Source organism: Dendronephthya gigantea, unplaced genomic scaffold, assembly GCF_004324835.1.
Source record: "Dendronephthya gigantea isolate DGI-Jeju-01 unplaced genomic scaffold, DenGig_1.0 000020F, whole genome shotgun sequence".
Classification (NCBI taxonomy): Eukaryota; Metazoa; Cnidaria; class Anthozoa; order Malacalcyonacea; family Nephtheidae; genus Dendronephthya; species Dendronephthya gigantea.
In genome coordinates this window covers 2,330,731-2,345,591 of record NW_021163030.1, presented here as the reverse complement: position 1 = coordinate 2,345,591, position 14,861 = coordinate 2,330,731, and the positions used below count along the sequence as shown (strand labels likewise).

Sequence of the window (14,861 nt, the reverse complement as noted above, 5' to 3'; positions counted from 1 at the left end):
AAAGAGATTGTTAAAAAATTTTGTGATACGCCAAAACAAGTATTGGGTCTGTCTCTGCCAGAATTTAAAGAAAGAATTAGAATATTGCAAAGTCTGGAAATCAATGTTGAAGATGCACTGGTTATTGCTTTATCATATCCATCATGTCTGTCATTCAATTCACCAAACATGTTCTCAATGGTTTCACTTCTAAAAATGTATGGTTGCTACCTTCCAAAGCATTTCATGAAAAATCCTTATGTTTTTTCACTAGACACTAAACAGTGTGAGTCAAATCTAGAACACCTTAAGAACATTGGATTGTCTTTGGAGAGTATTGGTAACCTGATTGATGTTGATCCAATTGTGTTGACTGTTCCATTATGCTACAAAGCTGAGGAATTTGCTAAACAAGCTGGAAATTATCAATCATCAAGCAATATTCTGAGATTAGCTCTAAAGTCATCATTACTTAAATCTGGAGAAGAAGTTGTTTTAAATGAAGATTTTAATCAAGTTGTTTCATTTCTCAATGAACTAAAAATTGACATTTCAAAATTGATGCAAAAATGTCCTGAGTTCCTGTGTACAAGTTATGAGAGCTTGTGCGAAACATACCAATTCCTCTGTGGTGCTCCATTATACTGTGAAAAAAGTCATGTTAAGAAACTGCTCAAGTCAAACCCACATGCATTTCTCCAAATGAACAAATTGTCATTCCAACAAAGCATACAAAGTCTTTCACAGATAATTGACAGTAACATAAAACTGTATACATTGCTGCAGAAATCACCCATGTTATTTGTTGGCAGTTCATCAATTCTGCTTGAAAGGATTGAATTATTGAAACAACACCAATTTTCTCAAAAAGAGATAATGGGCCTACTAGAGAGGGCTGCATTTGTATTCAGTGATGAAAATTCATCAAGCAATCTGGAGAAAAAACTACATTTGTTGCTTTCTACTAATGATATTACAACTGGCCAAGTTTGCAAGTCAGCATTCATTTTGCGAATTCCTTTGGACAAGATACAGAAACGTTTGTTTTTTATAAGGTTTAGAAAACCTGATGTCTTGAGATTATACTCATTAAATGAAATCTTTTTCAGTGTAATCAAACATTTGTTGATGAAATGTGTGGCTCCACAATAACAGAATATCTTAGTATAATAGATGTATTAGATCCAATTTAATGATCCTAAAAAGAACATTTTAGAAAATATATAATTGTAAAATAAGATTCCCATTGTGGCATATCTTGTTCTTGGCACTAGCTCACATATAGTAAAACTACATAAAAGGGTAACTTGTAATATTGTCATTTGATCTAGATCTTGTCAGTATGTTAGGTAACATGGTGACAAATAAATGATGCAAATACAAAATGAAGGATAAAATGTTAAAAAAATCATTGTGAGTAATATGCAACTGAACAGGTATGGCAGGAACAATTCACCTTATTTCATTCTTTTTTTAAAGCCTTTTTTCCCCACCGTTGAGTTTCAGCTTTCCATCCATACATCTTAAGAGGCATCATAGCCTATCATGTTTGTCCCAGGCATGTTGCATTTGTTACTTGGCCCAATTGTTGGGGGATTGAGTGCTCCTCTTGTTTATGGTTCACACTGTGGTGAGGGAGAATTGGACAATGAAGGAATCATCCAATGTCATCGTCTCATTGAAGAACTGGCAACCACACTGTTAAAATTGTCTCAAAAAGCAAACTTTAGCTCATTGGAGAAGCTTCAAAATTTGCATAGACCATGTTTCTATTTAACACTTCCAAAAATATCTGGTCTAATCATGCCAAGTTATTGTTCAAGGGACACGAAATGTGAAAACCCACATTTATATGATGCAAATTAAGATTTTTGGATTGGGCCATAATTTATGGTATATTCTTCTCTATTGTGTAATTTTTCCTCTTAAACAACCCCAGAAATATGCCATTTTTCCTTTCAGGAAAAGCCAATTGCAAATATCAATTGTGAAACCCATTATATAACACACATTATATATACAAACATGAACATTATCTGAACTGATATTTTATTTTGCCAACATATTGTTTAGATGATGAATTCATATGGGATTGGTTCAAGAAGTTCTGGTTCCTTTCCTCGGTTCTTTACGAAATGGGATTCTCTTGGTGCCACAGGCTAAAGAAGAATACAAGACCAAATAATCATAAAAATTCTTTATTTTTGTATCTTATTTGAGGGGCAAGTTGAGATATTGTTTGTCAGAACAGAAACCCAATCCTGTACAAGCCTCGAAGACAATATTATCAATATCATACAACATCTTGAAAAATTGATATTAATAAAATTTAATAAATGAAAGTACCTGACGTTTCAAGTTAACCTTTATTCCCTTTTCTTGGGCCTCTTTTTTCTTCTGATCATTTTCCTTCACACGTCTATAGTACATTATTTCAAATAATTAGACAAGTACTGATAGTATAAAGTATATAGGCTAAAATGCTGCTTTTTACAAAACCAAACACAACAAAGCAGTCAAAGTGTCAAAAAGGCAAAGTTACCTCAAGAAATCATCGCGGCATTTTGAATGACGTACATGCTCAATTCTGACATTGATTCGTTTTGCAAATATTCTGCCTCTAAGTTAACATAAAAAAGATATTTAACAATTTTATTAATAACTTTCAGTCAAGGCCTATCACCTAAATTTACATGTAAGTAATTATTACCTATAAGCAGTTGGACCACTGTATTGCATTATAATGAAGTAAAATTGTGTTTATAATTTTCAACTTTATAGTAAATGCACTTACTTTACTTGCTTGTTGACAATTATGCCTAAACCACGTTTTGTCACATTGAACACTCGTCCAGTTTTACCATGGTATGATTTGTGAGGCATACCTTTCTGTACAGCACCATCACCCTATAAAAAAAATGAAAATGTCAAGATAATAATAACAAATATACCTTTATTGACAATATAGAGCAATACAATTTGAACAAAAATTTATGACATTTTCTTGGATGTGACTTTGAACATTATTTCTGTTTACTCAAATTGTATAGTCAAATTGTAAGTAATGAAATTGATACAATATTTCAGAGATGCCTCTCTTGCCCCACCTGTATCAATTTCATTGCTATAGGTTTGTTTTGATTGCATAACCCGGTTTGTTTTGGCTTTAGGTAAAAAATTATTTTTGTATTATTAAAAGGAATTCCTCTGCAGTACCAACCTTGATATCAACAATGTCTCCCATCTTGTAAACCTTCAAGTATGTTGACATTTTGACTGGCCCTAACAAGAATTTGGCCAAATATTACTAACAAATATGTACGATGACAAGACCAAGAGAAAAATACTACAGCTTTATGTTTTTTTTCGTTTTTACCATGTTTTCTGAACGCTCTTGAGAACATATAACGTGTTCCTCTTCGTTTTCCTTTTGGGTTAGTCATTTCTAATTTTCGTCTTTATAGCCTGTGAAAGAAATAAAAACAAATGATATACTAAGAAGAACTGAAATTAAAGTCCAAATGGTAAAATAAGCGAAAATATTGTCTACCTTTCACACGTGCAACAATATGGCGGCCAAGATGGCAAAAAAAGAACGAGACGGTCGTGCCCAGGCCACATAGGCGTTATTGAGAGTTCAAGCCAGTGAGTTCAAGCAGTTCACTGGTGTCAGTGCCCAATGTTCACAAGTCACAAGTGAATCACAGTCACCGGGTATTGAGAGTAATAGATACACAATCAAAGTGAATATTTCTCTTTCAATTTTTCTCTTTGATTGTCTATGGTTTTACTTACGCAATCGGGAATAGACACGGCAGAGAACCACTGACAGAGTCCACGTTGATGACGTAGACAGACGTCCCAGTTGAAAAAATACTTGAAAACCGTTGTAAAAATACTTGAAAAGCACAAAAATACAGCTTTAGAGCTAAAATTTTTAAAAAGAATCCTTAATTCAAGACTGCTAAAGGGTGGTTTAATCAATGTTATACCTAAATTTTAAGGCGTTTGAAAAAGCAACAATCTAACCAGCTTTCGTACAACCCGTATGTCACCAATCTGAACTGATTATTACTGCGTCGCGCACTGCGCGAACGCAGTCTAAAATTGCCGTTGGTGTTTTGTTTGTTGTTTTTTTTTCGTGTTTTTTACGTTTTTGACCCGGTCTTCCTGGCCGCGCAGGCAACTAAGATACTCGTATTTTGAACTCGTCTGATTTCGTATCGAAATATTTTTGTGCTAAACACACTTCAAATAGTAATCTAAGCCTAATAACCCCACAAAAGAAATATTTTACTGAAACAAAAATTGAAAAAGTTTGTTGTCACCAGGATTCGAACTCGGGTCGTGCGAACCAAAAGCAGGAAACTGCATGCACGATACACGTCATATAAAATAACACGTACACGAGTCGCTGTGCATGGCCGATAGTGCAGGAAATCTACTATTAATCTAGACGTCTGTCGTTCGAGAAAATACGTACAGGTAATCGTAATGCTGGATTCTCGTCTTGTCTTGTTTGATATGCTCACTCTGGATACACTAGCACACACTGATCATGGTAAACCTACACTAAAACGGGTTTAGAGACAACGATCACATGAATCATGAAAGCCTTGTATGCCATGAAAGCCTTGTATGCTATGAAAGCCTTGTATGCCATTCTATGCCATTCTTCAATCACACCGCACCTTCCTTTCAAGGGTAAAAACGGCCAGACCGATCCTATTGAATTTCAGTACAAACAGATTCCTAGAGTACATGATTCCAAACTCAGTCTTATTCACGTATATCGTTAGCTACGTCTGCCTAGCACCAATAATGCAGTTTTACCCCTATATTCTGTACGAAGTGCTCTATTTACTAGAAACCCTAAGAAAGAAACATTTTTCTAAAGGAATAAATATTGACAGGAAATATTGCATGCAACGATTGGCGCGACGCAGTTACCGCCAGAATTGGCGTCTTGTTGATTGATCGTTTCAAGACAGGCACTGACGAATGACAAAATCATTTCACCGGCAACTAACATGTCCTGGGGTTATAACTTATTTATGCTATGCATATCAGATTACTGTCTACCAAGAGAGGCCCTGGGTACCACGATGCAATCTACCTATAACGCACTATTTATTCGTACAGAAAAACTCGAGAATAGAAGAACAGAAAAAGCAGAGAATATATTGCATCATTAGCGATATTGGTCAATGCTGAATTGTTCTTATATTGTTTGTGTTTGGCTTCTGATGAAGATCCTGGCATGGATCGCAGGCTCTGGTTTCGAGATCGAAGATCTGTTTATTTTGCGCAATGGTGCGCTTATGCCTCCCGGTGATGTTTCGATTCCTACAAAATATGCAAATATTTTGTGTTTTGTTCATGACGCACTAAAATGCGAAGAATAAGTTTGAAATCACTCAGAACAGAACAATATAATTGCTGTGATCGTATTTCAACACCCGGTGGAATACAGGCGTAACAAGCTCCTTGGTTAAATATGTCAAAAAATTAATATTTAATTTGCGACGGAATCCGGCAAAAAAAAGGCGTATCTAAGTTCGATTGTTATTTCATCATCTCATGAACTAAATATGGGCGTTTTTTCTTATGTTCGGTGCAATTTCTTGCTGGTATTTTACGGCATTTTGTTAACGTGTCCTACAGTTTGCTTCGCTGTTACTGAGGTCGACGTACTCATCCTAGGAGCTGGTATCTCAGGAATCACTGCGGGAAGTTACCTCCAAAGCAACGGACAAACGAATTTTCTCATCCTCGAAGCACAAGATTACGTCGGTGGTCGTGTGAAGCAGGTTAAAATCGGCGGTTTGACAGTAGGTGATGGTGCAAACTGGGTACATTATGTCGAGGATGGAGATGAAAATCCAATTCTGGTAATCGCAAATAAAATTAATCTCACGAGATATTCGACGAACATCAGCGATTTCACTCTGAGGTAACGTGACATTTACTTTATGCTTAATCATGCCAACAATGATCCTATTCTTCAGATAGGAATTCAGACTAGTTGTTGCTGTTTAAATTGAACAGCTCTATCGGTTTAAGAAAATCTTTATATTGAATAGGCGTGTGTCTCGTTCAGTCGTCAGTGTGTTATTCGAGTGAAAATATAACTAAATATAGGAAGAAACCAAGGCTTCATGTTTGCAGAATATAGCTCACTTAATTCATTCAAGATGTCTTCTGGAATGTCAAGTCAAATATGCGCAAGACTAGAGACTTGGATTAGTTGTGACAATTGACAAAGTCTATGTCAACTTTTTATCTACAGGAACTCTATCCACCAGAATAAGGAACTTGGCAAGGCTTATAAAACCGTCGAAAAATTGGGAATGAAACTCACTGAGCAAAACGAGAACAATGCGCAATTGAGTGGGGACGAGCCATTGAGTTCAGTTTTTGCCCAACACGGCTGGATGCCAGATACAGCTTTGAAACGAACAGCCGAATGGTGGTACTTTGATTATGAATATGCTGTGAAACCTGCACTGTCCTCTTTCCGACACTTTGGAGGCATTCCCATGGAAAATGAGTATATCACGGACAATCGTGGATTCAAAGGTATCATTGACTATTTATCCCAAAACATCACGGGTAAATTTAAAACAGAAAAGGTCGTAACGCATATAAAGTTGAATACTTCGAACGGAATCGAAGTTCGGACGAGAGATGGTGAAACGTTCAAGGCAAAATATGCTCTTTGTACTTTCAGCACAGGTGTTTTAGCTTCGGATTTGGTAACATTTGAACCAGAATTACCGAAATGGAAGAAAGTTGCTATAAGTAGATTGCCTCTTGCCTATTACACCAATATTTACGTGAAGTTTCCGAGCGCGTTTTGGGATGATACCGAGTTTATTTTGAATGCTGGTTCCTTGACTGAAACATTTCCTCTCGTGTATAACCTTAACATAAAAGATTTTCACCGTGGTTCAAATGTGTTGTTATTCAGTGCAGTTGATGAGAATTCTCTTCGCATTGAAGCACAGAGCAAAAATGCGACAAAAGCTGAGGTCATGAAATCTTTGAGAGAAATGTATCCCAACGTCAATATTCCAGAACCTTTAGGTAAGTGGAGGCAGCATGTTTAACGTTAGTCCTGACACGGGTATTCTGAGGACCTTAGGTTTCCTTTTTTTCTGGCATATACTTGAGAATAACATTGGTGTGGAAAGTTGCAATGAAGCGGGAGCCTAACCATAATATTGAATCCCCATATAACATAGTCAATCAATAACATAGTCAATCATTATTTACCTCTAGAGATGACCGTGGGTAGTTTTAGTCAAAATCCGTACATCCGCGGTTCCTTCAGCAATGCTGCGGTTGGTGCCACCTCAGCCGACTTTAATAATTTACAAGGACGCCTGGGTAACCTTTTCTTCTCGGGGGAAGCGACAAGCGAGAATTATTGGGGATACAGCCAGGCTGGGTACTCTACTAGTTTAAAGCAAGCCAAGGTGATCCACAGCTGTCTCAATGGTGGAGAGTGCCCAGCTTATGAGCCCGAGATTGCTAGTATTTGTGAAAGTAAGAACATTGTTCCTAGTTCGGCGAGTATCGGCCTGTATTCACCTGCTTGTTTCATCTTGATTATTCTGTTTATGTTATTCAACTAACTTGATTCGTCAAACACTTATTGCCACTGATATCTACATTCATTATATGATTGCAAACAATTCGCTAAAATAAAAAGCACTTTTGATTCTGAACGTTTCTGTCTTAGTACTCTTGGTCGACTGTTATACCTTTGGAATTTAAATGTTTGTCGGACAACTAGGGGAGGATGGACAATAACCAGAACGCATAAATTGACAGGAAACTCTGCTTTAATATTCAGCATTATATTTCACCGATAACGACTTTTAAAATAGCAATATTTCTAGCAACTCTAATTTGGCCAGCGTAACCGTCGTTCTCCTTATTAATCACCCAGATTTACATGTATATTTTTAAAAGAAATCACGTTGATTTTCATTGGTTGCCGCACCGCAAAAATTTTCATTTTGCGCGACAAGATGTCGCAAAAGCGCGTCATTTGACGTCATTTCAGTGAAGGTGTAAGGTACTTCATATAGCCCTGCTATTTCCGAGATCTCCATTAAATGTGAAACTACCTTTACCTAAAACCTTAGTTTTAAATTTCTCAGAATTACATTTGGCTTGGCCAACTTCAGTGACGCAGATATCCAGAAATATGTCGCAGGCTTCCCAACAAAAAGCAATGCTTTCACAACAATCGTTATTGTTTACTTTTTTGTTGTTCTTTAGCCGCAAAAAACGAATAATGAGTTTGCCTGATAAATTACACAATTAGAGCAATAGAAAAAACTGCATTACTACTTGTGAACTGATTTTCAACCAGTTGCATGCAGAATGTTCTCGATCCAGTTTTACTATACAGGAGGAAACCTAAACTAAACTAACTTTATTTATACAGAATTGGCGTCTTGTTAGATTTAGATCACACAAATATAGTCGCCTGAAGCAGGGGCAGGCCGGGGACGAGACAACGGGAATTCATTTTGGGCCTATAAGGAATGATCATGGATCAGTAATGGTACAGAAATATATTTTTTTTCAGCGATGACACATGTTTAGTATTAATATCAATACGATCGCCCGTATTCATATTTCACATCATACACGAAACGAATTTCAAATTGCTGTATCAGTTTACTTCATGTGACGTCACACAGTGTTTCATGTGTTCTGGTTTCCTCGACTCACGCCCAAATTATTCTGCTCTCAGTGGTTTTGCCGACTGCAAATGATACTTCTGCCCCAAGTGCCGCGCATGAACAAATATATGATTCTAATCAAGGACTATACAAATGTCAATTTACTAGAATTATATTATTATCGATATCTACTAAAAATTACATGACATTGAATGATTGAAACACACATTGTGCTTAAGTCATGAAAGTGGTATTTGGCCAGAGACCAAATCTATCACAATCGAAAATGAATAATGGCATCCACAATGAAAATTACTATGGAAAAGAAACCAAAGACCTAAAATATATTAAAAGAAAATAGATTTTATTAATAGTCTGATACAAATTAGCTATTCATGTGATATATAAAAAATTTGGCCAACTATAGGTTTTCAAGAAAGCCAACTGAACAGTTTACAATTATGTATTTACAAATTTGGCATATTGAATAAAATTTGCTCGTGTAAAAGGGGCCTAAAAAAGGTTTCATGAATCATTAATTCAAAACATGTTTTGACCCACAGGACCCACAGGCTTGAATAAAAATTAAAAGGACTTACTGTTCCCGCAGTTAGCTGCCCACACTGATATTTTGTTTTTTGTACATCCATCCATTTACATGTGCCATCTGAATGATATTGGCTGACAGTGTCTGCTAGTAACGACGAAGCAACTAGTAGTAAGATCGCCAGAACAAGAAAGATACCTGCCGCCTAAAAAACACCATGAATCATAGTGTAAATATTTAGCTTTTCTTAGAAAAAATGAAGTAACTATATCGATAGTTCTCTAATTAACAAAAATGATCTACAACTCGGAAATAAATACAAGATGTTTTTTGCATGTGCTGCATGAGCAGCCATGAAGTTTCATGACAAATAATTTTAGTATGGATAAAATAAAGTTTCGTATATATATATATATATATATATATATATATATATATATATATATATATATATATATATATATATATACAGTCATTTCAAAAAAGGCTGATCTTCCAAAATATATGAACCTTGAACATTGAGCGTGCAAGGGATGATGGGTAGCAGCTTATTTTGTGCCTTAAGGGTGCAAAAATTGAATTTTAGCAATGGCTACAGCCAGTGAAATGCTGTGTAGGTCACTTTTCATTGTTCCAAGCGATATTTGCGGGATTAAACACCCAAAATAAGTTGCTATCCATCATCCCTTCCGCGCTCAATGTTCAAGATTCATATATTTTGGAAGGTCAACCTTTTTTGAAATGACTATATATATATATATATATATATATATATATATATATATATATATATATATATATATATATATATATATATATATCTATAAGACTATCTTGAACATGAAGTTCGTCCGGGAGAAGAGCATGAAGAAAGAATTAGAAGTAAAGAAGTTAAACAGGTCCACACAATAAAAAATCCATTATTTCTAGCTCAATCGAGTCTCTCACCCAGATTTGGGTTTACCAGCTCTCGCAAGTGGGGTGGCAAAAGTTAGAAGCAATTGCATTATTTCAGAAATCGCGCCTATCATTAAGGGAACTACACATGACTAATGATCGAGTATAAATGAGTATACACGTACCGTTCTTGCCCAGTTAAAAGCGTCGATTTTTTTATGCGCACCAGTTAGAAAGATGAGAAAAAACAGCAGTGCGATAACAGCTGAAGCTGCGGCTGCGCCAACGAAAAATTTCAGATTATCCCTTTTGTCGAAATCAAAATCTGGTGCGTTGTTGAGAAAGTATCCCACTGGACCAATAGAGACCAGAAGAAGAATCTATAAAAATACATTAAGTCTCAATAGCGTGACAAAAACCCCGTCATGGCGATGGAATTAAAATAATTAAACAGCTTTAGGTCTAGATGAGAATAAATGACTTTATTAAAATTGGTCTGTGATGACTTTATTAAAATATTAAAATTTATTAAAATTCAAGGGCTGAGAAAAATGATAAAATATGTTACTAAAAACAGGAAGTAAACTCTAAAACCCTGTCCAAGGGTTAAAATATGTACTATTTACAAAGTTGGAATAAATTAATTGATTTGATAGCTCTAGATCCATGCAATGACAATATTTTGGGCGCTTCCATTAAGCGGCCAAAATGGTCAGACCGGGCGTATTTTAAATTGAAATAGAGTATTTCGTTAAGAATATAGCGATGAAACTATATTTCCGAGTGCAGAGTTTTGAAACATTCTAAAATACTAGTAATCTGCCTGTACCGAAATACAACAGGACCGGACTTGCCGTTTTTTCAGTATAAAGAAAAGCGCCCTTTGATTCACTCAAATGAGCCGGTGCTTGACAGTCAAAATGTTGTATTAAAAGTATAGTAACTGTGGTAGGACTAAGCCGGTATACCCAACCCAATGGTTAACTCAGCAACTCGTTTTAAAAATCTGAATAGAATTAGGCCAATGTACCACACATCTTACAATTTCCAAGATCTTCAAAAAACTTGGCAAAGATTTTAAATATTGCATTCCTTCATTGATACCAGCCATGATTATCAGTGAACCTGTTAAAAAGCGATTGATTCATAAGTTGTATAAAAGTAGTCACATCTGATTTAAACTATAATCAATTCAAATGATTCAACATGTTATAAAAAGATATGCCAATTGCCAAAGCCTGTCCGTAGGACCTGATGAGGGATACAGACGGTCATGAAGAGAATCACAAACTAGCGGCACTGCTACATGTTTACAGACGCCGTCTTAAACACCAGGACAAAGGCAGTATGCAGAAAAAACAGACCCAGCAGTTGGTTTCCATTTTACATTCGCTGAATCAGCGCCTTCTCGGTCACCGTCAATGACGAACCAAACTTTGTATAATTCCTGCCACTCATATACTGAGCGAGCCCCAGCATTGAGCAAATGAAGTAGAGTAGACTTTGTAATAGACAATTTAGACTGTATAACCACAAAATTTATGATAACCACCAACCTTAATTTGTCACGATTTTCCGTTGTGGCTTGAAGAATGATAATCAGTCAACTATAAAGCATTAAGCGCTTTTAATTAACTGTAGGAACTCGAAAGAGAAATTGACGGGGCATGGACTGAGTGTGATATAACATTTCAGGTCGATGAGATTTAAACACGTGATGCATTAGTATAAAGAAAAAAATGCTAATAAAACGTTTCTGGTTTTGCATACGATTTGCGACATTGCTATAGTGATTAGGATCAGTGTAATACAGATACATTGCAAACTACATAACTACAGTTCTAGTTTTTTGATCGATTAGTGGTGGTTTTAGAGACTTTCCCTTATTTCCTGTTGACATATTTAAAGTGGGTCAGAAAATGTTTCAGTTTAACAAGTTTTTACCGGTTTTCTTGGAATTATGAAATGTTGATGACGTATCACCATGAGTATTAACGAAAATACGAAATATGAAGATGGCAACGTGTTGTCCTTTTATGAATTGTATACTATAGGAAGCACCTGTTACTCTTACGTCCTCTTATGTGATCAGCCCACAAGGGCACGTTTCGAAGGAAAATACTCTTGTACAAGTAATTTGGCTAATTTCGACAGTGGCTGTTCCTCTATGCAAATCTGCTATACCAATGTGAAACTATTAAGTCATGTATTTCCGGGCCGGAAGGGTTGAGCGTTTTAGTTATAATAGTTTTTATATTCGACTTTCGTCTTTTATCTTACGGACCATATAGGTGGAGGTAATTGAACAGAGCAACAGTGGTAAAGCGGTGTAAAGTGGTGTTCATTTTGTGACACCCATGACATTTTCACGACCGAATTCAGTTACAATTAAATTTGAAACCGGCATAACTGACGTAGAAAAGGTTTAGAACTCTTTCTGCAGGAGTGCAAAATTCTGTAAGATTTGAAGCATTAGGAGGTTTTTGAAGATTTTGTACAAGGACAACTTTAACGGCAATTACTAACCCGCAGAGAGTTCGCTCGCGCATTTTCGCAATTTGATAGGAAATTCCACCTGGGAAATTCATTCTTTAGCACGCAACTCACAAATATTACCAGCACACAAGAATAAAATAATTCATAAGTTGTCCTTTAGGGACTTGAAATGAAATCTATGAATATCAATATCATTATATTAATCTGACACGTGTATTCCTCTATACGTACACGGTCGTAGGTCTATGTTCATGATCCACCGGCGTTTAACATTACAACATTCAAAAAGTTTGTGAAGCTGTTTTTAATCACTGTCAATCTCTACACCTTCAAACAATCTATCAAAGCAAGGCGACTCCCACGTGTTAAAATGAAGATAAGGATTTCGTGGATCCAATATCTTTCCACACAACCAACAAAAATCTGTCCGACATTTTGAACAATGCATCTTGTTACAGCCATCAGATTTCTGAATGTGGGCATGACAACGAGGACATATTTTTGAATTATCCACCAGCCATTCCTCCGAGTCCAAATCATCAATCATGCGGCGGAGTCGGTCCTTGCCATACTTTCTTTCCAGGAATATCCTTTCTGTATTTGTTGCATTTTCATATTCCATTTTCAACTTTCGTACTTCGTCTGGTCTGAAGACACATGGTGATACACCATGAAATGTTAACTTGCAGAGTGAACAGAACGCAAACCGACACACTTCACAAACACCAATTGTTGTATTTTGTTCCAAAATCACAGGTGATTGGCATGTGGGTCTCGGACAATAAACTATATCAGACATTTCATCCAGACTAGACTGCAAGAGGTAGTTATCATATTTGGCAAATAAATCAGAACTAACAAGGTTTTTGACCTGAGAAGGCAAGGCTTGTGACTCACACTTTGTTTCAGGACAGTTTAATGCTTTCACGGAACCATTTTCAATTTGGAATTTAAAATACTCTGAAATACATTCTGTGCAAAAAACATGTTCACATTTTGGAAAAGCAATGCAGAAAGCACCAGTTTTTTCAGAAAACAAACACCACATGAAAAATGGTTTGTCTTGAACACTTGTTCTCTTTCTTTCTGATCAAAATCAAGAATTATATCAAGGAGGGCAGCAGGCGATGCAACATCTTGAACAGCTCTTGGATCAAATGCAGGAGGAACATTTGATGAAAATTTTGTCTTTGTTGTCAAAACTAATGGTGAAGAAATATTAAGCAGATCAAATGTTTCTTCCTCAAGAAATTGAATCCAACGAAAAAGTACCACTTCATACAGATTTTCTTCCCATAATGTATCCATAGACTTGCATAATTTTGATAACTGAAATTAATAATTATAAAAGTGTAAACTGTAGAAGCATGGTTGAAGTCACTGAATGCACATACATGATACATCATTATTATCATCATCATTGCTGTAAGGTAGAAAAATCCTGCTCAGCATGACTGTATAAGTAACACATACAAAACATTATCTGTCATGTCATGCCATACTGGGGAAATTATACTTCATATAGGTGTCATGGCACAATTAATTATTCTTCAATGCTATAATTCCTTTCTTGATCACTGAGTTTACTTAATTTTGCAGTCTGTAGATAAGAAAGAAGAAGCCTATTATGACCAAATTTAAATTTATTAAGACTAAATTTAAAATTGAATTTAAATTTAAACTGTCTTAATTCTTATGTAATTATTCCATTGGACAAGGTGTCCACCAGACAGGCCAATGTTTGTGGCACATCCCTAAGTACATTTTAATTGCACCTGCAGCTTAGGTGTGGCCTTGTTTTGCAACAAAAATATTGCAGAAAAACGTCACTCTGCAGTATTAGATGAAAATGTCTCAGGTGTATTCTTGTCATAGGCCTACTGTAGGCTATATGTCGCATTTAATAATAACACATTTTGGTCTTTTTATCTATTGCTTGCATTGCATTTGATGCGATCTAAATGTGACATATAACCTAATAATGATTAAATATCAGGGAGTGACAAAATTGGCAATCAAAATCTGCTCCAAATTTTACACAAACGGTTACGGGGATTACTTACCTGTGACACATTCAACCATTTACACTTCAACGTATATTGAGGGGGGTCAGATAATGGGTATTCCAGGGGGATACAAAGTTTAGAACAAGAGGGGGGAGAGGCATTCCATATTACGTCATTGTGTGGCTGGTCATCCAGCATTCATTTCAGTTCTTTTGCGCAATATTCTTCACCTTGAAA

General features: G+C 36.0%; 3 protein-coding genes and 1 pseudogene across 5 annotated transcripts; 1 reads left to right on the top strand and 3 right to left on the bottom strand.

Moving 5' to 3' along the window:
- Positions 1 to 2,011: 2,011 nt before the first annotated feature.
- Positions 2,012 to 3,593, bottom strand: LOC114521351 (60S ribosomal protein L21-like). The gene is made up of 7 exons (XM_028541765.1): positions 3,530 to 3,593; positions 3,356 to 3,444; positions 3,200 to 3,261; positions 2,774 to 2,886; positions 2,522 to 2,599; positions 2,326 to 2,398; positions 2,012 to 2,138 (listed from the first exon to the last, which is right to left on the bottom strand). The coding sequence occupies exons 2-7, from the start codon at positions 3,420 to 3,422 to the stop codon at positions 2,049 to 2,051; spliced, it is 483 nt and encodes a 160-aa protein (XP_028397566.1). The 5' UTR covers positions 3,423 to 3,444; positions 3,530 to 3,593; the 3' UTR covers positions 2,012 to 2,048.
- A 1,362-nt stretch (positions 3,594 to 4,955) lies between these two features.
- LOC114521350 (polyamine oxidase 7-like) lies at positions 4,956 to 8,544 on the top strand. 2 transcript variants are annotated; one of them, XM_028541764.1, is made up of 4 exons: positions 4,956 to 5,932; positions 6,269 to 7,065; positions 7,261 to 7,527; positions 8,438 to 8,544. In XM_028541764.1, the coding sequence occupies exons 1-4, from the start codon at positions 5,571 to 5,573 to the stop codon at positions 8,452 to 8,454; spliced, it is 1,443 nt and encodes a 480-aa protein (XP_028397565.1). In that variant the 5' UTR covers positions 4,956 to 5,570; the 3' UTR covers positions 8,455 to 8,544. The 2 variants fall into 2 exon arrangements, with proteins under 2 accessions (XP_028397565.1, XP_028397563.1); XM_028541762.1 differs by lacking the exon at positions 8,438 to 8,544 and having other exon boundaries at positions 7,261 to 7,702.
- Positions 8,545 to 8,711: 167 nt separating this feature from the next.
- On the bottom strand, positions 8,712 to 11,784 carry LOC114521352. Of its 2 annotated transcripts, none has more exons than XM_028541766.1 (5): positions 11,679 to 11,784; positions 11,165 to 11,247; positions 10,308 to 10,502; positions 9,278 to 9,430; positions 8,712 to 9,015 (listed from the first exon to the last, which is right to left on the bottom strand). In XM_028541766.1, exons 2-5 carry the CDS (start codon positions 11,231 to 11,233, stop codon positions 8,953 to 8,955), a joined length of 480 nt encoding a protein of 159 aa, XP_028397567.1. In that variant the 5' UTR covers positions 11,234 to 11,247; positions 11,679 to 11,784; the 3' UTR covers positions 8,712 to 8,952. The 2 variants fall into 2 exon arrangements, with proteins under 2 accessions (XP_028397567.1, XP_028397568.1); XM_028541767.1 differs by lacking the exon at positions 11,679 to 11,784 and adding an exon at positions 11,487 to 11,616.
- A 140-nt stretch (positions 11,785 to 11,924) lies between these two features.
- LOC114521543 lies at positions 11,925 to 14,822 on the bottom strand (annotated as a pseudogene).
- Positions 14,823 to 14,861: the final 39 nt, after the last annotated feature.

Bases quoted from the DNA above. Each gene is read 5' to 3' on its own strand.
- LOC114521351 (XM_028541765.1), bottom strand. From the start codon at position 3,422: ATGACTAACCCAAAAGGAAAACGAAGAGGAACACGTTATATGTTCTCA. The intron at 2,887-3,199 runs GTTGGTACTGCA...TTTTTTTTATAG, and splicing joins GAGACATTGTTGATATCAAG to GGTGATGGTGCTGTACAGAA. The intron at 2,399-2,521 runs GTAACTTTGCCT...AATGTACTATAG, and splicing joins TGCCGCGATGATTTCTTGAG to ACGTGTGAAGGAAAATGATC.
- LOC114521350 (XM_028541762.1), top strand. From the start codon at position 5,571: ATGGGCGTTTTTTCTTATGTTCGGTGCAATTTCTTGCTGGTATTTTAC. The intron at 5,933-6,268 runs GTAACGTGACAT...TTTTATCTACAG, and splicing joins ATCAGCGATTTCACTCTGAG to GAACTCTATCCACCAGAATA. The intron at 7,066-7,260 runs GTAAGTGGAGGC...ATTTACCTCTAG, and splicing joins CAATATTCCAGAACCTTTAG to AGATGACCGTGGGTAGTTTT.
- LOC114521352 (XM_028541766.1), bottom strand. From the start codon at position 11,233: ATGGCTGGTATCAATGAAGGAATGCAATATTTAAAATCTTTGCCAAGT. The intron at 10,503-11,164 runs GTAAGATGTGTG...GTATTTTTATAG, and splicing joins TTTTGAAGATCTTGGAAATT to ATTCTTCTTCTGGTCTCTAT. The intron at 9,431-10,307 runs GTACGTGTATAC...GGTGTTTTTTAG, and splicing joins CTTTTAACTGGGCAAGAACG to GCGGCAGGTATCTTTCTTGT.